At 41.0% G+C, this 25,129-nt stretch overlaps 1 protein-coding gene across 2 annotated transcripts in view; it reads left to right on the forward strand.

The window, feature by feature from the left end:
* The window catches only part of Tpk1 (thiamin pyrophosphokinase 1), a 263,282-nt gene that overhangs the window by 135,121 nt on the left and 103,032 nt on the right, over nt 1-25,129 (forward strand). The window contains exons 5-6 of one of the 2 annotated variants that reach the window (XM_051174710.1): nt 5,354-5,449; nt 22,988-23,134. In XM_051174710.1, coding sequence (XP_051030667.1) covers nt 5,354-5,449; nt 22,988-23,134 — 243 coding nt within the window. The remainder of the gene's footprint in view (nt 1-5,353; nt 5,450-22,987; nt 23,135-25,129) is intronic. The other variant, XM_051174711.1, reaches the window with a different exon arrangement.

The raw sequence follows: 25,129 nt of genomic DNA on the forward strand, positions 1-25,129 counted from the left end.
AGTCTCTTATAGTGTTTAGGAGTTTCCTTCTCACTTTAAGTTGTTTTTTGGTTGTTATTTTTTTAGTAGAATGGGTAATTTTTTTTTTATTTTATTTAAGAGATCACCTACAACAAAGTCTGATCACTTTCCTCGCTCTATTTTTTGTCTGATGTTCAGATTCCAAGTGTGCATATGCGTATATTTACTTCTTTCTTCCCCGTCCTTCAAGGCTGTCCTTCCAACAGGCGCACATTACTGGTCCCTGTAATGTACCAGTACCAGTAAGATTCCTTGAAGGTAGCTGTGTACCTCAGGGATGGCTACCGCTGCCCTGGGGGTCCTTATCTTCCGTTGTTTCCATTTGCCAACATTTTGGTTTTAATTACTGTAAGTCTGAGGAGGGGCAAGTTCAACTATCTCACTTAAAATTTTCCCTTGGTTGGCTTGGTTCTTTATTGTTTTGGATGAGTTTTATGCAAGTTTCATGTAGAATATCATGGACTAGATGGGTAGCATCTGTTACTTTCCTAAGCTTGAGGATCTTTGTTTCTCTCTGTGTCAATGTCTATGTCTTTGTCTGTCTGTCCCTCTCTCTCTCTCTCTCCTCTCCACATACAGAGATTGTAAATAATATAAACCACTAAGGTAGTTTTTGCTTGGAACAATTACACATAACTCTATATATGAATCATAAAACATTTTATAATACTATGAAACATAAGCTGCTTTTGTAAAGAATTTTTCAAGATGTCTCTTGCCTTCTGATCTGGTGATACTACTTTGAACACTGAACAGAACCAAGCCTGCAAAAAGGGCTGTTTCAATATTAGCAGAGGCATGTTTATTTCCCAAGTACAGGGCTTCCTGATAAAGTTATTTTACAGAGAATGTCTTAGTGCAAAAGCCAAAATAGTACTTCAGATGTCCACACTATCTGCCAAAAAAAAAAAAAAAAAAAAAAAAAAAAAAACCACTATGATTTAAGAATAAACTGAAAACGACATTCTTCAGAAACACATTAAACATTAGCAAGCTTTTCTATGTGTTTTTCTGAATGGCAAGAGGAAGCCAAGGAGCCTGAATGTCTTATGTTGTGACGGCTTGAACCAGTGAAAACTGTTCAAAGCTCTAGAGCTTCTGTCTCTGTCAAGTTTGCTTTTATTCACCGTGGCCTATCCCCCCCCCCGCCCCTTCTAATGTGGGTGTGCACGGGTGGATAGCTTACATTGGTACCACCTTTTCCTTGGTTGACTCCTACTTCCTCTTTGTTAGACTTACGCTTTTACTAGCGGACTGAGAAACAATGGGGTCAACTTTAAATATATACTTGTATTTGTGCTTTGAAGAGCTCAAACCTGAATGCAATGTACTTTATGACATCCCCCCCCCGTATCCACTTCCAAATCTATAACCCCCCCAAATAACTCCTCCCAACTTCCTGCCCTCTTTATTTTTAAAATTAAGTTAAATTAAATACTTTTAATGTATTTTAATTATAGTATAATTACATCACTTTCCCGCTTTCTACCGGCTCCATGTATCCCTCTCACTTTTAAATCGATAGCCTCTTTTTCTTAGGTCATTATTGTTACATGCGTATGTACACGTGGAAAAAAATGTAAATGCAATAAGCTGAGTGGATGTTTATTGTTAATGCGCGTATGATTTCAGGGCTGACCGCTTGTATCGGATAATTAATTATGGATCTCAACCCTGGGAGAGGGTATTTCTACTTCTCTCGGTAGTCATTAGTTGACTGTTGTTCATCGTTTGCAGATCGGTCATTTTGAGCTTTCTCTTTGCATGTTAGCGTGTCTTGATCTCGTCATCGTTGAAGTCTGCTTTAATCAGCCATTTTTCAGAGACACAGTCTCAGGTCAGAATTCCTGATCACGTAACAATCTTTTCTTTCCCTCCGCCACAATGTTCCCGGAGCTGCAATAGTTATGTTGTAGACTGATCCATTGGGCCTGGAGCCCCAGCGATCTGTTGATCTCCACATTGTGTCTGGTTGGGAACTTCTGTAATGGTAAGGAGTGAGAGCTACAGTTACCTGTGAGTATAAGAATACATTTCAGTGTATAGTTAAGACTTATGCTGGTCTCTTAAAGGGGAGGTAGTGGGTTCTCATTTGAAGATCTCACTTCTGCCAGGTAGTTGAGTTGGCTAGCTTTCTCGCGTCAGGCCTGAGTTTGCCATTGTTGAATGGGCCTACAGTACAACAGTTGGTTACTGACAAGATTAGGAATGCCACGATTCCACTTTTCTGTGTCTTTACCATGCTGGTCAGTGTTGTTGTTCATAGTCTTCACAGCCGGATATCTATTGCTTCCTTCCCTTCCCTTTGCAGAGATGAGATTTCCTGACTTTGGAGGCTAGACTGTAGGAAGGAGGCTGTCAGGTTAGATCCAGCTCACATCATGTGAGCCCTGTGACCTAAGTTGTGGATGTCAGGAAGTCATATTTAGCTGTTACTGCACTTGGGCTGGATTTCATTTAGCAGGCCTCCTCACTGAAGTTGAAAACCGCCCAACAGGGAACTTGGAAATGTTTCTGCTCATGAAGTTCCCAAAGTGTGATAGCCTTTAGAGCCTCAGGCAGGACTTGTATAAATTCTTGGTTTTATTATCTTTTGACTTTCCAGTGTTAGTAGTCTCTCTCCTCATCTTGACCTGGAATTCTTTTGTGGCTCCATTACCAGTGATGAGGCAGAGTCAGGTAACCTAGCCTTTCTCATTTGGGTCAGGGCCCTTTATCAAAGCATATTTCTTTGAAATCATAAAAGGATTTTATCATTTCCCCTTCTCTTTTCTCTCCAAACCCCTCTCATGTACACATATGCCTTGCTCTCTCTCAAAATCATGATCTCCTTTACAATTGTGCTCACATTTATACACATAAATGTATATGTGCATGCACATGTATGTATATCTCCAAATATATAGCTATAACCTGTTCAGTTCCTGGAATGTTACTTGCATGCATACGGTTTCAGGGCTGACTGCTTGGTATTGGATGACTGTTTGGGAGGCTTCTCCCTGGGGAAGACTTCCTCCTGCTCTCAGTAGCCCCCTGTTGGCCATAGTTCTTTGTCTAGGGTTGAGGCCCCTTGCTAGCATGTCCAATGTGTCATTGTTGTTTGGGCCTTGTTAAGGTAGTCATTTAATGTGTAGCTTCTGTCACAGCAAACTTCCTGTTCCTCCTGCTCTTACAATATTTCCTCTTCCGCAATGACCCCTGAGCTTTCTGTGCAGGGGTTGTGTTGCAGAGGTATCAGTTGGAGGCAGGCACCATATAATCTCTTGTTCTCTGTGTTTCGATCAGCTGTGGTCTCTGTAAGGGTCTCCATCTGTTCCAAAGGGAAGTTTCTTTGATGTAAGGTGAGACCGACACTTACCTGTGCATAGGGATAGTGTTTAGAACACAGTTAGATATTGTGGGGGCTTGCTGAAGTGGTTTGTCTTCAAGATACATGATTTCACTAGCCCTGGGTCATTAATTCACTGTATTTCCTACTTGGCAGTATCCACAATGTTGGCGGTAAATAGTGCTATGTAGCTAAAAGTCACCGGGTCAACTGCGGTCTCATTTAATCTGTAAGATATTGCAGTGGTTCTCGATTTTACCCTGCCAGTTGGCATTTTCTCTGTCGCTGCCTGTTGATTGTACAGGGATAGCTTGGAACACAGGCTGGTCTGTGAGTCATCTGTTGCTCTTTGTGTTTGCCTGTTCAGGTTTATTCCCTTTGTGTGGTTATTCTGTTGTCAATATTTTAAAAAGAAAGACAAATCCCAGTTGTTAAATGCAGTATGTTTAACAAGAAGATGCTGCCCATCTTGCCAATGCACGTTCCTATAAATATCTACAAATATGTGTGCATTTAACACATTTAGTATCATATATTCCTACACTGCAAAAGGTAGACACCACGAAAATATTTACTAGACACATACTGTGTAGCCAACAGGTGCCAGAATGGGAAACAATACAGAAAGAAACAGCATTCCTACCCTCAGGGAGCTCTCCATATAATGGTAGTTGGTGACAGCCTTATCTGTCACTTTATTAATATCCCTAAGTGACTCGCATATGTCTTTCTTTTTCAGACTGTTAGCTTTACATCAGCTACTTCTTCATGCCCTTGCTTGGTGATTATAGCAAATTTCAATGTTCTTTTAGGGTCAGGAAATTATGTCTTTGATCTTGTAAGGATGACATATATGTCTTTTAGAGCATCATATATTTCTGGATGGTGAGAAATTAATTTTTTCACTGGTCACTTCATTGTAAGGAAGCCATAAATGAATAAAGCACAGGTTGAGCTTGACACATTTAAAGAGACCTTGAGGTAAAAGAAGAAGCCTTAAATCTACTGAGGATGGTTCTTAGAATAATTTAGGAGTCCGTATGGGTGTTTTGTATCCTTGAAAACTCTTTGAATGGCATCTCTCTGTACACTGGGTTATGTTTAACTTTCCCTTACTCAGCTGCTTGTCAAGAGTCCAAGAATTGTTTCATTCCAGAATTAAGAAGTATGGAGTTCCTTCCCACTCTGATTTTATACATCTTTGCCTCTGCATGACATTGGGAAAGAAGATGTCTTTTCAAAAACACAGGTTCTTTATCCATCAAAGTTCACAAGAGATGTTGAACTGCACTCTTCTAGCTTTGTCCTTTGGAATAGACTTTAGTGTCTTGCAGATGGTGAGATGTCATAAAGAAGACAAAGAAGTTATAATTTCACTCCATAACGTCTCAAAGATAGCTCAAGACACAAAAGTGCACAGGGGCCAGCTCTCTCCACTGCTGCTCACGTGGAGAAGCAGGACTATAAGGGAATCTTACAGGACTGCTAACCAGATTTTACCTGAAGTATAAAATGCAATCACTAGTTCAATAATAATGCCAGCTCTTCCATTCGTGTAACTCATGTGGTGAAGTCTGCTTAAAGAAATTAGAGTTTTTAAAGATACACTTTTATTTCCATGCAGGTAATTTTACTGTGAGCATAAATATTATACTAGTACAAAGTCCTTGTGTTAATCTTGAATGTTATCGCATCAGTGTCTCTGAGGGGCTGATTAAATTGTAAAATATGTACTTTCCTAGGGAAAATGACTGAGATAATCATCTTATAATTGCAACTTCATTCCTGGTGTGCCCCTTTGTGTGAGAAAAAAAAAACAAAAACAAAAAAAGGTACGAAGATAATGATGCTGATTCTAATGAGGGGGTAGAACTGGCCTCATGGGATTTATCTAACGGTAGCCCATCTTTACTTTTAGAGCATGCCCTTACTTGCAGAGCTCGTCCTGTTCAACACGTGCTGAATCTTTACTTATTCTTAACTTTCTCTGTCTTGAACATATAGGGCTGCGATCTTATTTCAACTCCTGACCAAGACCACACCGATTTTACCAAGTGTCTTAAAGTGCTCCAAAGGAAGATAAAAGAGAAAGAGATGCAGGTAAGATTTGTGCCTGCTAGAAAGGAAGGTCTGGTAAGCAAAATGCAAAAGAGCATGTGTAGTTATTTACTTCTGTGTTCTTATTTTTGAATTTCTACTCGTTTCTTCTTTTGTTGTTTTACATAAATCTGGACTGAGCTGGAAATATGTTAATGAATTTGCATAGATATAAAAGGTCACAAACACTTAGAGGTATAAACAGGTAAACTGGACCACGTGTAAAGTAATCCAAACAGACCTTTTTGCAAGCTTAAAGTGATCAACAAGTCATCATTTCTCACACGCTGTTGCCAGGTAATGCTACCGGTGTCTTTGTAGCATTTCTGTTCAAGTGTTGTGTGTTGTGTATGGAAAGTGGATATGGCCTCGGTTTGGCCCATGAGCCAACGTTGTAAAATTTATGTAAAGAGATTAAAATACTGCTCTCATTTCTAGCTAGAGAATGCATCCACTGATTTGCATTTGTGCATTATTTAATGATTTCCATCCATCACCCAAACGTTCAGTTAAATTAATTAGTTCGCGGCCTATATTTCTTACACCTTCATAACCTGTTGAGGTGTTAATGAAATTTGTTTTAGGTCCCTCTCTAAATGAACATGTAGAAAATCGTATCTGAATGATGAGTGTTTATTGTTGGGTCTGGCAAGGGCAGTAACTTAAGCCGATATGTATTATCAGTTTTATAATTTTGCACCAAGGAAACACCCTTGTATGTTAGAATGCAAATGCATGCCAGCGTGACGTCATTATTCTAGCATGGGAGGGAAGCCTGAAGGCATACACCAGGCAGGTCCTTACTCTGCTTGACTCATATTCACGCACTGTGTGGCTTTGTCCTCACGAGGCCTCCTTGATGACACAGCTTGCCGCCAGCACCTTTTTTCCCTTTGGCAACAGGGAGATGAATTTGTGAAGGATTCCTCGTCCCTTCTCGCCATCGGCCGACTTCACTCCCAGGGTCTCTCTATCACACCACTCATGGGTTGTCAAAAGAGGATGAGGGTCCACTGCCTGCTGTCGAGAATGAGGAGTGAGTGGGCTTGATCCTCGGATCATTTATTCACTGTATCCGTCTGGCAGAAGGCATGATTGTGGGAGCAGCAACTCTAATAAGAACGTATTCCTTAGCAGAGAGGCCCCTCAGATTTACCCCAGCATATATGTTCTGAGTTAAGGGAATAAATCCTTTTCTCTTTTTGAAGAAAAACCTTGTTAACGGTCATAATTGGCAAGCAGTTCAATGTACAGACACAACAAAAGTGATCCGGTGAACTATACTGAATATGCTGTGCTATTTCCAGCAGTAAATTGCTATAATTTAGTTTTGTTTAGTAAAAGAAAGGAAGAAAACAACCAATTGAGAATTACCTACTTCAACCACATATAGCTGATTTGGGGCTTATTAAGAAAAAAATTGTCTTTGCAACCATGTCTGTGTGTTTCAAGCACTTCTGAAAAAATTATTTTAAAATGGAAATGTAATTACATGACTCCCATTTTTGTATAATTGATAGTATCTATAATATAGTGTTTAGTCATCTTGCCTCAAAAAAAAAAAACCCCAAACAATCATATCTCAGTTTAACAAGATTCTCCACATACAGAAAACTCCCACACTAAGTTAAAAGAAATAGTTAAAAAAAAAAGACATATAAAAGTGTAAAAATAAACTATACTATTAAGAACCATTAATATTATTAAATGTTATTATTAAGTCCAATCAGTGAGGAGTTTTGAGGGGTACAAGCTAAAAGACTAGCTGTATGCATGTATGCACGCATAGCAATGACCTTGTCTTCCAGCTGTGCTGGTCCTAGAGCAGTTGCTGCTGCTGCTGCTGCTGCTGCTGCTGAAGAATGTGGATTTGCAGGGATCAGCTTGGCCTTTCTGTGCTGTGTGCCACAGGGATCATAGCTGGGTGGTAGCGTGCATGATCTTTTGCGTGAAGGAAATTGCAGTCCTACCTGCCCTAGTGGCCACAACCTTCTGGAATGTTCCACACTTGCATCTTCAGTCCTATATTTAATGGGTGTTTCTTATAGCTCCTGAAATCTATTGTATTCCCTCCTCTTCTGTCCCCAGGCAATTCTGCATGTTTGTCCTTTTACTGGAAATCCAGTTTTGTTTTGTTTTCCTCGGCTAAACCATCCTTGACTGATTTGCCAGGCTTTCCTTAGTGGTCATGTAGGTTAGGGTCTTTAGGGTCTGCTCCTCCCCATTTCCTTATAGCCCATTATTTCTTCTTTAGAGCATGCTGAACATTTTGAAGCAATTTGTTAATTATTTTTCAACTATTTGCACTAAGTTTTTCTTCACGGCTTTTCTCTCCGTCCCAAGAAGCTGGGGTCAGGTGCAGGTTCTAGAGACTTAATGGGAGTACTTTGCAGAAAGAGAAGCTCTGAGTATTTGGAGAGTTTGATGTTTTGTGAACATAAAGAAGAGTACAATTACAGGAAGGCGTTTCAGGGAGGCTGTGACTAGCTAACAGGAGCTGAGTAGCAAAAGAGAAAAAAGCATGTTTAAAATCTGCACTGTGCAGCAGGGACAGATTGCTTGGTAAAAGCAGGAAAACACCATATCTATTCTTCAGGGTCCCAGATAGGCCTGAGAATTAAATTAACATGAGATGGATCAATAACAGAAAAGCATACACATTTATTTAATACCAATTTCGCATAACATGGGAATCATTGAAGAGATACAGAACCCCAAAGTAGCACTTAGAATTAGTTAAGTAAGGGACTAGTCAAAGAATATTTTTATTGAAAATAGGTTTTTTTTTTCATACAATATATTCTGATTAAGGTTTCTCCTCCTACTCTACCCAATTCCTCTTCACGTCCCCTTCTATCTGGATCTACACCGTTCTGTCTCTCATTAGAAAAACACACATACATCTACAGAATCATAATAAAATGAAATGCAATAAGGTAAACCAAAACTAACAAGCCAGAATATGGCAAAGCAGCCAGACTAGAAAAGGAGCCAAAGAAAGAGCAGAAGAAACACACACATCCACAGAAACACAGACGTTCACACACACACACGGGGATTCCCCTTAAAAGCATAAAACTGGAAGTCTTCGTACAGATACAAAGGACCTGTAAGAAAAAAACCACTCCGACAACATTATGAGAAAAAGATGAGTTCCTTTTGCCTTGTGCATGGAGCCTAGCAAAAGAGTAGTTTGTTTCCCCAGTGAGGTGTCCCTGCGGAAAACAGATTTTCCATTTGCAGGTGGCTGCTGTAATTGGAGACAGCTCCTGGCTGGGAATGGCGGTGTGCCCATTTCTGCTTGCAGCTCCAGACCCCAGTCTGGACCAGACTCACGCAGTCCCTGTGCACGCTGCCGCGGTCTCCGAGTTCATATCTGCTTTGATCATGCTGAGTCAGAGGGCCCTGTTTTCTTGGTACCCTCCATCCCTTCTGACTGTGACTCTTTTTCTGCCTGCTCTTCACAGAGTTCCCTGAGCCCCAAGGGGAGGGATTTGAGGGAGACATCCTTTTTAGGGTTGAGTCTTCCAAGGTGTCCCCCTTCATGATGTTTGGCTTTAGATCTCTGTTTGTTCCCATGAGCTATGGAAGGAGTCTCTGGTGATGAGTGAGCAAGGCATGGATCTGCTATCTTCCCCAGGGAATGAACAAAATCATCATCATCATCACCGGGCACATAGGCATATTTTATTATTGCTTTGCCAGCACCATGCAGAGTTCTCTTAGTCTTCTCACTTTGAGGATAAGCTGTTGCCTCTTCCACACAGGGATTAAATTCTGCTTTTAAGAAAAATCATGACATCCAGAGACATCTTTTTGTACCTACTTTTTGACGTATTTGTAAATATTCAGCATAAGAGGTGGTATGTGTATATGTTGGGGTGGCTTATGCTGAGTGCCTTGGCTTCAGTGAGCCAGTAGAAGACAGGTTGAGAAGTTCATGATGGAGGAGATGATTATTTTAATACTTTTTTAATAATACACTTAGAGACTGAGGCAATAGATCAGATGGATACACAAGCATAGGGACCTAAATAAGATGCCCAGTATGATGTACAAGTAAGGTATGTTGGTGTGTGTCTATAATCTTGGGGATCATAGGCATTATGTCATAATTCTCAGCATTAATCCTTAGCACCGAGGTCAGACAGCCTAGCTGAATAGTGAGCTCCAGTTCAGGGAAAAACTCTTATTACAGAAAATAAGGTGATCGGGGAAAACATCCAATGTTAACTTCTTGTGTGCACGCGCACGCACACACACACACACACACACACACACACACACACACACACGCACAGCATGGTTATACAAACTGAGGACTCTGTTGTTCATGATGGAAACTTGTTGAGGCCGCTGCCATTCGGGATTAAAAGCACGGTGACGGTAGTGTGCACTTACACTGTGTGTACTTTCAGTTACTTGTAGCCAAGGGCAGTCTAAAAATATTGAACCGAGAACTGCAGGAATCGGTAACCCATGGGTTTTCACGTGTTGCACCCTTGTGGCTAGCTGCATGAAACACCATTTTGTCCATCCTCCTCTGGGAAACTGGACTTATCCCTCTCTGTCCAGGTTTCCATGTTGTGTCTGCTGCTGCTTTCTGTTTAGTCATTTCTTCGCTGTGTTTTGTACTGGATTGAAGCACCCAGGACCACAGTTCTGTTTGAGTGGTCCCGTCTGTCATCGCAGGCCTTATCACAAAGCCTCCATCATTCCCTTCCCTCCATCTCATCGCACAGACATTATCTCACACTGCCGTACGAAGGAAAAGGGTTGGGTCTGTTCAACAATGTGCTTTGAGGCAGAAAGCACACTCACACAACCTTCCCTCTGGCATATTGCTGTGGGTGCCCTATTTCATTATTGGTTACTGTTATATCACCATGTATTAAACTTGAGGGAATACAGTTTCTATGAGTTTCTATTGGAATTTTTTTAAATAGATGTACAGCATGATTTGGTGCTTTGTTTTTGGTTTTTTTGATAAAATAGCAAGAGGTAAACATTAGAAAAGAAAATAATACAATATTCCCCTCATCCATCCTTCTTTCCCAGCATGAGATCATAATAACTTTTATTTTTTCTTCCTAAAATGTGTTTGTATGCTATAACAAGTAACTCTTTATGCTTCCAATAAAACACATTTTCTATATGACTTACTTCTTATTGATTTACAAGGGTAAACTTGTTACCACCTTATAACAAGAGATACAAGATCCTACTGCAAAATAAGATTTTAAATATAATGTAGATAAATGAGCTACCCAGTGCAGTAGAACTTGTAACACGGAACTTTGCAGCATTTGGGTTCAATACTGTTCTTAGCCTGAAGGAGTTTACTATCTAGAATATGAGATTAATCGAAGAAAAATCCCATGAATTATCTTTATTTCAAACCCAAGTCCCCACAAGTTCCACTCTTCTATGGAAGGGTATGATGATGCATGTGACTCTTCAATGTTTTGCTTTCATAGTGCAGTGTTCCTTATCTGTAACAGACTCATGAATGATTCATTACCAGGATGACAGCTGATATGAATGAATCTTCAAACAACACTTATTTTCTAGTGGTGTGATTAAACACTTGAGATCTAAACCATGCCATTCTATAGGAAACATTAAAAGTTGGGACTCCAAGCACCAAAAAAAATGATAGCAAAGATGACGTGCTCATTCTTAGAATGGAGTGGAGGGCGTGTACAGTGTAAGACCCCAAGAGTGAGAGGACTGACTGTCTCACTGCTATTGCAGGACAGCAAGTGCAATTACTTCAATTGCTGATATATTTTTACGCCAACAGCACAGGCTTTCTTCTGTTTTACTGAACTAGGACACCACTCTCGAGCCCAGGCTGAGCTGTAGCTTGCTTTGGATTTCAGGCTCATCTCAAACTTGGGCAATCCCCTCACCTTAGCCTCTGAGTATTGAGCTTACACATGTGAACCTCTGTGCCCAACATTTTTCCCCTCTTCCTCTTCCTCCCTCTTCCCACCTTCTCTCTTCTTTCCTTTTCCTTTTTCCTCTTTACTCATCCCCCCCCCACTCCAGGGTTTCACTCTGTAGCCAAAGTTGACCAGTTAGTTGGCTTTATATTAAGTAAGTTTTTCATCAGTTTGTTTCTGCGTTTGTAGAGATTTAACCCTGTACTAGTTTTACAGCTAAAACTCGAGAATACTTTATCCTGTCTTTGCCCCATTGCTCTAAGTAAAATTTTAATAAAATAATGAAGGATACTAAATATATATTTAGAACATCTGTATTCTATTCAATCACTTATAAATACTATATTAAAAAGACAGAGGCGTATATATCATTAAACTCAATGTTTACTCATACAGTGACATATACGTGGTAGAAATAATTTCATGTTATTCAATCACATCTGGATTGGAATTCTCCGCTTATGTTAAGAATTATAGGTAACCCTTCTTTCAGACACTTCCATAAATATAGACCTATTGCCATTACACATCAGCAAACGCTGTGCGTTCTAGACTAGTTGCAGCCATTAATTACCCACATTGAATTTAGGTGTACGGTATTTATATGATGGCTCCATTTTGCATGTTCTGTAAATGTCTCTTTTGAAAAAACACCTCATTTGAAAGTCAAATTTAAAACTCACTCACTTGGATGTAGGAGGACGCATGGATCCCTGAGAGCATCATTGTTACCCACCCGGCTCCATTGATGAGTCACTATCTCCAGCCAGATGTGAAGCAAAATGTGATACTGCCTGTCAGCCTTTCTGTCTGTCTGTTTGTTAAGAAATTAACACAAGACCGAGAGGACTAAGGATGTATGACGAAGGAATGTAGTGTCCTGAATTGGAAAAATGGCATTGATAGGCAGTTGATAGGTGGATGGTAAAATGTGAACATTAGTAGTGACCAGCTTCAGCACTACTCGTAACCAGGGTTCTGTGGTTAAGACGATATTGCAAAATAATAATAATAACAATGGTAATAATAATAATAAATTGGGTCAAATACATACTGTCTGTGTTACCTTTGTTACACTTTCCAAGACAAGGCTTCTCTGTGTATCCCTTGCTGTCCTGGCTCTCGCTCTGTAGACCAGGCCGACCTCCAACTTACGGAGATCTGGCTGCCTCTGCCTCCCAAGTGCTGGGACCAAAGGCGTGGGCCACCACTGCCTGGCATCTTTGTAACACTAACTTTGTAAATCTAAAACTGGCTCAGAACATAAAGTTCACTAGAGGAAATATACCATTGTTTTAAACGTGTTATCGCCACAGGACTAGAGCATGGGTTTTGTGACCCGGTGTCGGAGAACACGGGTACTTCTTAGATGTGGGCAAGAAAAACAGTGTGGATTCGCTCTGCAGGATTCCCTCAGAACACTTCCCGTTTTCATTCTCTGCTTCATGCTCACACAGCGGTTTTAGATGAAAACTCTGCTAGGAAATGTTAGCTTGGCACTGGTGGCATTTAGACCGAAGGGGAAGCCCCTGACTTTTCTGTCTTCCCGTGTCCCCAAGGGATATATTTCATAACGCATCAAACTGCCCTGTAAGATGTGTTAACCAGGTGGCCTTCAGAGGCCTGGCTGTTTATTTCTGCACTCTTTATATGGACTGATAACCTTTCCGCCGCTCTTCACGACCCCTCCTTTCCCCGTGGCTCCTCTCAGTTGACACTCACAGCACCTGCCTCCTGCTCCTCCTCCTGTGTCCTCGGCTTCTGATACCATTTCTGTGTCACTACCTAGATAACTCTAATCCAAAAAAAAAATACAAAGCCGTATCTCTATCATCGGCTAACTAGTGGGACGGAGGAGCTTCAGTGTCTAAAACAAAGTCCGTCATCTTGCTCACAAAACCTCATTCTCCTTATCCCACTAAATGGCATCACCATCCCCCCCCACCTGTATGTACCTTAAAATCACCTACCTAATGTAGTCCACAGTGGTTGATCACACTTACTCCAAATTCCATGTTTCCCTTTTATTGGGTAAATGCTGTGTGGGCTGAGTGACACACACAGACATCGGGTACTAGCAGCTTGTTCCCTGGCTTTCACGTCTGTTTCTTGTTATGGGATAGAATATTTGTTAACTATGTAAAGATGTGTTGCATTTGTTTAACTATGTAAAGGTGTGTTGCTGTTTTACCTTGCCTGCCTAAGACACCCGATTGGTCTAACAAAAAGCTGAACAGCTAGGCAGAGGAGGGATAGGTGGGCAGGGAAAGGGGAGCCAGTTAACTGGGGGATGGGGGGGGGCAGACAGACAGGGGCCAGACAGACAAGGAAGCAGGAAAGTAGAATGGACAGTACTTAGATGAGGTAAAGGAGCCCCGGGGCGGCACATAGATTAATAAAAACGGGTTAATTTAAGAAAAAAAAAAAACTAGCTATAAACAAGTCTATGCTAATGCCAAGCATTTGTAAGTCTATTTCACAGCAAGAGAAAATAGATAAACCTAGTGCTTTGATGTGACTTGGGAGATGTTGCTAAGGACATAAGTGCCCTACCTTAGAGGCTGTGGCACTCTAATTCATTCTTGTAAGATGATCCGAGTGTGTTTATAGGCCCCAGGACAAAGGTTACGTTTGTCTGATTACCAAGAATCTCAGCTTGATGACTGACTGGCCAGATGGAATATCCTATTAATGTGTAGAGTGGCAGCTTTGGTGGTTGTTGGGATCCTCTGCAGAAACACAGGGCCTTATATGACAAAGGGAGCTTTATAGAGTTATGAAGATTCAGAAACCAGAGCTGGAAGAAGCTGCATCTTGAGGCCTTCCACGAGATTAGTGATTGTGCAGTAGAACGCACTAGCCGCTGCTTAGTAGATAGAAATCCCTCCCTCTTTTTTTCCCTTTGTTTTTGTTTCTCTTGGAAAGATACTAAATGCAGTAGCACCCACATCGGTAACTAAGTCTACAGATGTGGGCTATAATTAAGAACACACCAGCTTCTTCCCTGAGCACCTTCCCCTCTGAGCACCTGTGAATGTGTACCTTTCCTAATGTAGACTGTTACGTCATGACCCTGCGACACATTAAGAAACAGCAGTATTGATTAGCTTTTTATCTGTCTCAGATGCCTACAGAATTGACCTGGAGGATTCTGATTTCTTGAGAGCATTTATAGAAATAGAACATTTTTGTCAGAAAATTATTGACAAATATCTTATCCCAGGTTAAAATTTTACTATGATGGTCATACATAGTATATTTAGCAAAGTGCCAAATAGTATTGTAGATATCTTCAAGGCAAATCTTAAGCATGATGACATGATAAATATACACATGCAATAACGTGCGCAAACTTACTGCCTTGCACAAACTAAGCATTAATATGTCACTGCTGATTACATTTTCATCTGACATTATAAAATGGTCTTGCTCATATCAAGAAATCAAAGTGCTAATAATACCAAGTGCAAAATTTGCTACCTAAACATTCTATTCTTCCTAATAGTAGAAAGGGATTAATTAACAGAAGCTATTTATATTCATTCCATCAGCTTGCAATATCAAAATGATTATACTACAGCAAGACTGATAGCTACACTTTATAAACTGCACACTGTCTGATAGCTACCCTTTATAAACTACACACTAAAACTGAAGATAACTTTTTATGCATAAGTATTGAGGAAATAATGCCTGAAAAACACTGCAAATAGCCAATTCTTATTCTTCCTGAAGTTGAAACCAGGCATTTGATGCACCATGTTTGATAGGGTTGTGCAGCTAAGTGTTATTTTATGGCTGAGGCAAAGAAGAAATACTGTGGAGTGAGAATGAGTGATCATGATGCAAGGTCTTCTCATTACTGTTACAAATGACCAAACATTCAGAAGTATGAATCTTTGGGACCACAGGTCAGTGCACTTCCAAAACGGTTTGGGAAACTCTACTTTTCTTTACCAGCACAGCTATGAGAATGAAGAAAGAAAGCACAGGACCTGTCTCATGGGACTCACAACCCAGTTTCCACAGGAAGGGAAAGAGACTGCACGAGTTAAGAGTTCTTTCAGATATTTATCTTGAGTAGGGCATCATGCACGTTAGAGACCTTTCAGCCATTGTGAAAAATTCTCAGTAATTTTAGTAGGATTTCAAAACCAAACTTTTCAATTTTTTTATTTGGCTACCAATCGATAATTTAGCCTCAGTGGGCAACATCTTTGTGACCTCAACCGTAGTAACCTGTCTACTTCCAATCCACAAAAACATAGGATGTGTCCTAAGTTACATGTTTCCATTTTCATCTGAATAACTACCATTGGGAGGTTGCTATAAGAGATGTGAACATTGCAAACCATGAATGATGTGTCTTCCTATTTCTACAAAGTCTATAATTCACAGGAAAACTTTGGAATTATTCCTCCCTAGAAATGCTTTCTTACCCTGACAGTGGGAGGTTTGGACACAATCATCATCTCCAACAGGCTTCATAATGTTCATGCTGTTTATTCACACTCTCATTTTCGGTAATTTTAGTCACTCATAAACATATTGCTGACTCTTCTCCACAAAGCTTTTAATTTGCATTAGAGTTAAGTTGAATAAAATTAAGTAAAAAAAAAAAATAATAATGGAAAGACTCATGAGAGGTTGTGTTACTCTGTTCCTCTTCCTTGCCACTCACTTCCTGATAATGGAAATGTAAACCATGCATATTTGCTCCAGGAATCCATTAGAATGTTTACATCAAGAAGGCAAAATAATGTATTTCTGCATCTTTCCAGACATCATACTTGTTTTGATAGTACTGGAAACTGTTGTGTCTCTAGAGAACTCCTTGCTATTGCTTGAGAGACCATGGTCGACTCAGACAAGGAAATATGAGTGCTCAGGGGCCCTTCTTGGGGAAAGACAGCATCATTACCACAACTGACTTTGATATATTTGACTACAAGATTCGGAACCTTCCCAGGGTAAATTTTAAAAAGCGTTTGAATACTCTGGGAGTGAGCTCAGCGATTCTGCTACACATAGTCTTGTTCTGTACCTAAAACTAATGTGCTGCATGGGTATTAGGATGCAGTGTGAGAACGGGTAAAGAATCCAGTCTGTAGCTACACAGAGTGGGAAGAACTGAGGCAAATAGGAAAAGCATGTGGTATGTGTAGCATTCTGTGGAGGGGAAAGGTCACAGTGGTCATCAGAACCAATATGTTGGGTCTGCTTATAGAGAACCTGTGGTGTCTGGGTAAAGAATTTGCATCTGCAGTAAAGGTACTCCACTAAAGAACATTACAAGATAATGTTTTTTTAAAAAAATTAATAATATAATTGTAGTTTCCAGGTTCGATTGAAGAATGTGATGGCAGTAAGTAGTGAATTAGTTGCAAAGTTGTTTCAAGATTAAACTTATTTTTTTCCATCAGGGGTTTTAGGAAGGAATAGAGACCCTAGAAATTATCAGTAAAGTAACTTGGTGTTGAGTTGACTTTGTTGTCTGTTTGTTTGGGTCTTAAGTCCTTTTGGTTTTTCAAGACATGGTTTCTCTGTGTAGCTTTGTAGGCCAGACTGGCCTCAAACTCAGAGAGACCCGTCTGCCTCCAGAGTGCTGGCATTTAAAGGCATGCACCACCTTAATTGAGTCTTCAGAAAACCCCTATTCAGATAGAAACCTTTGATGTGTGTGTCAGTAACTCCGCTAATTGTTGTTGGTTAAGAAAAGCCAGCTGGATGAGATCTGATTTTAGAATTTGCTGTCTTTTGGAGTGAACATCCTTGTGGTTGTATTATCTAATGTGTTGTCACCCATGGTCCTGCTGAGGTCTAGTACAATTGGCTGACACACCCTGGCCCCGCCGTCTACTTTGTGACCTATGGAGATGCAGAGTTCCAATCTACAGAACAAGTCAGTACAAGTCCTCACCAAAACTGGATGCTTTCATGCTGGGCTGTGGCACACTTGAGCTGTGAGATACAGCTCAGATTCTCCTGGCTGTGCTCATTTCCTATATCTATCCAACCTTGACTAGTAACACGCTTCTGGCATTCTTAAATCAACAATGTGTTTAAAAAAAGAACATGTCCAAACAAGCTGGCTTTCTTTTGGTAAGGTAGTGAGATGGCCATGCTTTGTAATTACTACTCACACCCTTTCCCAGGAAGGAGAGGGAAAGTAGCAGTTTAGAGAATTACAGTCTTGTGAGGTTTCCCGAGAAGGAAGATACGTCTGGAATGTAAGGATGTTGTTTAGGCACAGCACTGGAGGTGGTCCTTTAACTTATAAACTCCAGAAGGCCAAAACTTAATTTTAAACAGAAGATTGGCAAGATCAGATTGGAGATGATAAAAGTGACTTACCATTACTAAGTAGACAATTGTTTGGCTTTTATAAAAAGTTACCAAGTGGGTACTGGCCATGCAAGGATGAATACAGTTGACCATGTAAAACTGTTCACCATGCATTCATTAAAGCTGTGGTTGGAGGACAGAATAGGGATTATTTGAGGAAAATCATGAATTCTGTATATATTTGAATAGAATCCCCACTAGCTAGCCACTGAGAGTATCGTTTATTTCATACCCAAGCAAGCTGCCATTAACTGTGCTCTGCCCTGAAATGGGTGAAATGCAATGGCTTCCCTGTGGCAATGACTGTACAGGCTGCCAGTGTCTCTGCTTATCCATGTAGCCTGTGCTCAGGCCATAAAACTGAAAAATGTTCACTTTCTCTGGCTCATTTTGTTCCATGACAGTTGCTAGAATTATGTTATGCACCCATTAAAGCATGTGTATTTTAAATATTTTGCTTGCTCTGAAACATCTTCTTCTGTTTTTCATCATGTAAATGATCGGTCACTCCTGTCTCTAGTTAATTTCTTTACCTTCTTATACCCAGTTATTTTGTCTGTGGATGGTATCTTCTTTTCTATAATCAAGTTAGGACATGTAATGTAATTGAACCAAAAATTTTCAAAATTTTATTGAAGCCTCATCATTGTGCAGGGTAGATCTTTGAAAGTTATGGTCTGGTAAGCATGTCACGTAAGCTGACTAGAACCCTTGTGTTTGGTTTTGTTGGGTTGGCTGTGCTAACACCAGCTATTGTGTTCAGAAGCAGAGCAAGCATGTGCCTTGGTTCGTACAGCAAAGTCACTGTTTCTGTATTCTGTATTTATAATATCCACTTTTCCTTCCACGAGCATCTCACTTTGTACATTAAATTATAGGCTTACCCTATCAGGGAGAGCCACACAAGGGAACTGCCCATTTATGCATCCCCAGAATTCAATTTCTAGAAAGTAAATGTAATTAAAATACGCTGACAGTCACAGTTCTTTCAGGAGATGGCGCATGTTATGTCTAAGTCTTTTTGAGGTCAAAGAGAGAAAAACTTGTCATTTGCCTCCTGAAAGGATTTTACTGCTCTAATAGAAAAGTAAAATTGCTTCTTCTCTTGGTGTCATCTGCCCCTCAGCCTTGGCATGGCTCTGTTAGGGCATTTAAAGCAAAGCCCAGTTTGTCATTCATTTTTCAAAACAAAATCATTTCAACTACTATTTAATTTACAGTGGTAAAGACAGAGAACGTTATGTGGTGGTTTGGAAGAAATTGGACCCCAAAGGGAGTAGCACTATCAGGAGGTGTGACTTTGTTGGAGAAGATGTGGCATTGTTAGAGGAAGTGTGTCACTGTGGGGGGCGGGCTTTGAGGTCTCGTATGCTCAAGCTGCACTCAGACTGACTCAGACTCCGTCTGCTGCCTGTGGGTCAAGACCTCTCAGCTCCTTCTCCGGCACCGTGTCTGCTTGCATGCTACCGTGTCCCACCATGATGATCATTGACTAACCCTCTCAAACTGTAAGCCAGCCCCAATTAAATGCTCTCCTTTGTAAGAGTTGCTGTGATCTTGGTGTGTCTTCACAGCAATAGAAACCCTAACTAAGGAACCATACTAAAAGAAATAATCTTGAAAAACATGGTAGTAAATTTAGTTCAGACCCTTAAGTAAGCCTGAAGAGGTCAAATAGCATGGATGCAGTTAGCTGGCTATTCAGGTATGGATACTGTTGTTGGATCACTAACTGATTACACAGAATTTTGAGATAGGGTTTTTGCTAAATGTCATGACATCTGAAAAGCCAAAGGCTACTTTTGTTACCATCACATGCCTTGCCAACCAATAAAATTCTAGTAAAAATCTTGACCTGAAGGCAGGAAATACATACGAATCAATCAGGGTTATTTTAATTTTTCGTATTCACTGTGTTAAAAAGGAGAGCACAGTAGGTGTCTGCTGGCATGTGTATGTATGAAACAAACATACAATCTAATGATAAGAAACCGACCTTTTAAGCCACAGAGAAATATCACTAGATAATCTCACTCACTGCCCATTGCAATGGTCCTCATTATTATGTGTTAGTGATATTCACTTCGCAGTACTGTGTAGTACATGGTAAATTCCATGCATTTCAATTGTTCCTTCATTATACCTACATCGTGCTCTTTGAACTCTCCTTTACCTTTCTAAACCACAGTGACTCTGTTTTGCCCACGTGTACATATCTTAGTCATGTCTATAATACCATTTCAAATTCTCCATAATCTCTATTTACTCAATCTCACTTTGTGCCCTCATCCTGTCCTTCCTTCCTTCCTTCTTTCCTCCCTCCCTTCCTTCCTTCCTGCTCCTCAGCACTTATATCTGTTGACCATTCTTTTCTACTGTTTCATTCATCTGTTTGTTCATCAAGTACTTACTGACTGCTTACGCGCCCTACTTTGTTCTAAGTACTAGAGATAGACAGCTCCTGCCTTCATGTTAATTGTAGTCTCTGTCAGTGATAACAGGAAATGCTAGGACATTAAACTTTAGAATTGCATTGTATTATGGGAGGGGTGGGGGTTTTAAAGCCCAGAAGTAAAAAGCCAGCGAATGAATATCTGGGGATAATGTGCTCCATAGAGAAAGAGCAAAGTATTTGAATGGAAAGGCACCGTGTGTTTAAGCAGTATGAGAGACAAAGGCGATATGACTAGAACAGAGAAGGGAAGTAGAGGAGAAAGGGGGTAGGAGTGGTGGTCACAGAAATGACCAGGTAACAAATCCTGTAGGCATTTGTAAGTCTGTGTAAAACTCACTACAGACCTGCTGGACAGTTTCGAGCCATGATGAAGTTGACATCGCGGTTCAGTTCTTGTTGTTGCTACACTAAGATAGACTGGAGACAATCCATCATTGCAGAAGCAGTGGCTCTCTGCTAGAGGCCATTGCAATTCATGTGAGGTACAGCGTGGCTCACGTTCCTTCTCAAGTGTTGGCGGCTTGGCCGTGGGCCTAACAGAGTTGTGGTAGTGAGCTGAGAAATGCAGAGAATGCTTTGGTAATAGAGCCAGTAGAATCCATAGAGAAAACAAGTGGGGGAAGAAAAATTGTCAGCCTTAACCATTATTCTGTGGGTTGTATCTGGAGTGGTTGCAGCGGGATAGATCTTGAAATGTAGATGATAGTTAAGCAGTGGATACAGGAGCCTGGACTTGAGGAGAGGAATGCCCAGATCTGACACCGACTGTAGTGATTCTCTTCACTACTGTTTACCAGGTTTTTTTGCTCAGGTCTAGCAAATGGACACTGGAAGCTTCTTGAAAACACCTGAGTTAAGGTATTCTCTGGAGCCTTACAACAATCTGTTCTCTGAAGCACACCACACACACACACACACACACACACACAGACCACATATAGCCTGTTGTAGGTTGCACTTCCAGCCCCATTGACATTGTCGAAGAGATCTTCATCTGACCTTGCAAATCTTATAAACGTGTGGATGGTGTCTGTTCCTCCCTCTGAATATCAAGTCCCATTCAGAGCTAGAAGAGCAGAACTTCAGAAGTAATGCAAAGATGACCCTGTGTACCCACCTGCAGCTTGTCCTGATCCTCTGGTGTTTTTAATCAGCCTTGCTAAATACTTCCTGTCGGGAAAATGAGTGGTGATGAGGAGTAATCTTGCTGCTGCTTCTGAAAAATTCAGCGACTGATTTACAGATATTACTTATTCATCATGCTACCCCATTGCAGAAGATGGGAATTAAATTCCAGCTGTAAAGGTTATAGGATCCCTCAAGGCCTAGAGCATATTAATGAAAAGTTGAGAACCTAAAAAGGATTCAAGAATCTGCACAGAGAATAATCTTCCATCAACCCTGGGTTCTGATGTGAATTTAGACACAGGGTAGGAATATGACAGTGAATTTCCCTTCAATTAAAATAAACTAACTTTTGTGTTCCTGGGGTCACAAATAATCCTAACTCAGCTGAACTGGAGTAGGCTTCACTGTGAAAAGTATAATGGACAAGTAGAATCCGTTTACCTAACTCATCCCCAACAGAAGCTGACTGTCTCATGTGTCGGGATTGCTTACAATGAGTTCCTCAAGAAGAACCCATACCTTCAGGATGCCTCTGCAGTTCTAATGATACCCATTTCCTGTTTCCATAAACCACAAAGCTATTAGCACTATGGAGGGCTCACTCTAAAGATGCTGCTGGGTGCTTTAGATGTGTGGTTTGTCTGTCTTAAACTACTCAAGCTATGACATGAAGCATCTTATCTAAATTTAATTCCCCATTCTTCCAACATGGATAAGGTCAGAAATAGGGAGTGCATGCCAAATTTCTTCATTCTTCCTTGCAATTTGCATTTTGATGTTTTAATAGAATCCCACTATCCCACTATTATTTTTATATCCCCACCAAATGATGATGCATCTATTTCCTCTTTCAGTGATCTCTCCCTTTACCCCCTCGCCCTTCCCCGTGTGTGTGTGTGTGTGTGTGTGTGTGTGTGTGTGTGTGTGTGTGTGTGTGTGCACGCATATGTAAAGAAAAATATTGGGGCCTTAAGCATCTTACATGTGTCAAACACTATGTAAAACACCAGAACTTAAAAATAGTAAATAAAATAAATAAGTTAATTAGTTAAATAAATAAACCCAAAACACTGGGCAGCCTCTAGGGCTGCTGTCAATTATAATTACTCACAGAATGGAGCAGGCCCTGTTGGTGCTTACGAAAGCCTGCCATCTTTAAAGACCACATGTTAATCTAAATTTTAATATGTCTTAAAACCTACAACCAAAATACTCCACTTCAAGCCACTAGCATTACATAGACTGACTGTTACATGTACGTTTTAAAATGAATGCAAGGTTATTGCAACAAACCACAGTCAAACTCTGTTCTTCCTTTGTGCTTCATGACCGGTCTATGAGTTTGGCTGCGTAGACACGTTAACAAATAAGATACGCCATCTGCATGGAAGGAACCTATGGATGAAGGGCTAAAGCCAGGGCAGACGGTAAAGGCTGGATTTGCATATAAGGAAGTGTATCCTGACACCCAGCTCTGCCACTGTCCAGCTCAGTGACCCTGAACCAACACCTCGTTTTCTCCTTTGTAGAGCAGGAATGATGCACGCTTTCCTTTTTCCTTGCTGGATATTACAGGGATGAACACGCTGTTTTGGGTATTTGATGCGACCCGTGGTTTTGCATTGTGCAAGTATATATATGACTTTCGGTTTTACCTTCCTTCCTCAGGTTGACATGATCGTGGCCCTGGGAGGGCTTTGTGGGCGCTTTGACCAGATCATGGCCTCTGTGAATACCCTTTTCCAAGCCACTCACATCACTCCTGTGCCAGTTGTAGTAATCCAAGAGGAATCTCTCATCTACCTCCTCCAACCAGTGAGTAAACAGTGGAGCTCGTCAGGGCTGTGTTCACAGAGCCAGCACGCCTGTAGAACAGGAGGATCCTTTGGTCTAGCTTACGTCTTTCGTCAAAGCATTTTTACCTGTAGTAGTTTGTTTTATTTTTAGCAACGGCCCAAATGATTGCACAGCACAAAGGTAGTAAAATACTCAGAATTTCTGTAGGTTGTTTTTGTTTTTGTTCTGAGAGAAGAAAAAAAAATCTTGTAACTTTTAAATAAATTTCCTAAGAATTAAATTTAGCACCTTAGCATTTTGAACAGCTGAATATGAACAACACTTGAGAAAAGCCTCGACAGGGAAACACGGGCTTAGCAAACATTTCAGACGGGGTCCTAGTGATTCGGAGTGTTGTCATTAGGATTAGAAACTGGATTTGTTTTTTTTTTTAACACTTTAAAGGAAATCTTTAGTTGTTACTCATCCTAAGTTGCCTGCTTACTAATTCTAGTCCCTCGAGTAATTTAATTTTCTAGAGATGATGTCACTCATTTCCACCGGTTAGCATCAAGAAATCTTCTGCCAGTGTAGTGAACAGAATAGAATTCTCACTATGGAACCAAATTCCGTAAGCTTGGCTGGGGCCTGCAGTTTAACTTATCCTGCATGACAATGTTTAAGGATAGTGGACCGTCCCGTTTTGTCCCTCGGCGTGTTGTGGTATTTACAATTTTGTGTCTACCTCACGTACTCCATACCTACCAATAGCGTGCCAGCATGATAAACTGTTCTTTTGCTAATGCCGCAGGTCTCATATACTACGCTCACTCTTGTTCGCCAAGGCCTGCTTCATTTTCTTCGTCTGGGTTGGGCTTTCTGCCTCTTTTCATTGCCTAGCTTGTCTCCTGCAAATGTGTGTAAAGAAAGCAGGATTCAGAGTATCGGTCCCCCGCCACTGTCTTCGTCAGCCAGCAGGCTTGCGGGGCGCGTTGTGCTGCCTTTCTGTTGCAGGGTGTGGCAGCCAGGATGAAGAGAAGTAGTTACATTTGATCTTCACCCTCCGGTTCGTGTGCAGTGAAGGAGACAGTTATTAAAACATAATCACCATTGCATCAGCCATTTTTCCTGTTGTAGTAAATCCCTGCAGCCCAGCACCCACTGGCCCTGTACAGCCTGCTGACATGATGGTAGTAACACGTGTTGAGATAAACTGCTCCCCCCTTCTGTGTGGGACACAAGAGAGAACAAAGAAGGGAGTGTGTTCTGTGGCCAGAGTCCCTGTTCCAGGTCAGACCCTCGATGGTGTGGGGTCCTCCCACCAGAATCCACATGCACAGCACACGAGACCCTGCCTCCACATTCCCAAAGCCTCCAGGAGTGCCGTCCTGGGCATAAAGCTTCGTCACATGACCTCTTGGGGCCGCATAGGGTCCAGTGTGTAGCGGTAATGCAACAGTTAAGGTGTAGTAGGTAAAGATGTTGAGAGAATAAATAATTTTGGCACCGTGGAATAAGGAAAGGGTTCACAGAAAGACTCAGTGTATCCTCTCAACATTTTATTCACTGAATTCAACAGTTACTGAGAATACCCCTACTGATGAGAAGCTTCTGTTCTAGCAATAAGGTGTCCAACTCAGAGGGGGAAATGCTTGCTTCTTCGGACGTTTTACACACCCTCCCCGAGTGAGTCAAGGTTTGCTATGGGACACGTTGGAAAAGTCATTGGAGACAGGAGGTACAATCGGACAGCAATAAAGGTCCGAAACGTGTCATGGCGTGTGATGGGCGTGTTACCTGCAAAAAATGTTCTTAATAGTTTTGTTTTGTTTTTTTTCTTTTTATGTGCTGCACCTTCACTGTAATTGGTATGTCCTGGGCTTCCTGGGTCTCCGAACTCCCCCATAACTACACAGCTGTCCCTCAGCACTTGGCAAAGGCTCTCAACCACTGTATTTTCACACATTGCTCTGTTTTCTTTCTCCCTTGTGCGGATGGCTCCAGGAGGGTGGGGTTAAGAGTCTCTGATTGTGT

The sequence above is a fragment of the Phodopus roborovskii genome, unplaced genomic scaffold (genome assembly GCF_943737965.1).
Source record: "Phodopus roborovskii unplaced genomic scaffold, PHOROB, whole genome shotgun sequence".
In the NCBI taxonomy this organism is placed as follows: Eukaryota; Metazoa; Chordata; class Mammalia; order Rodentia; family Cricetidae; genus Phodopus; species Phodopus roborovskii.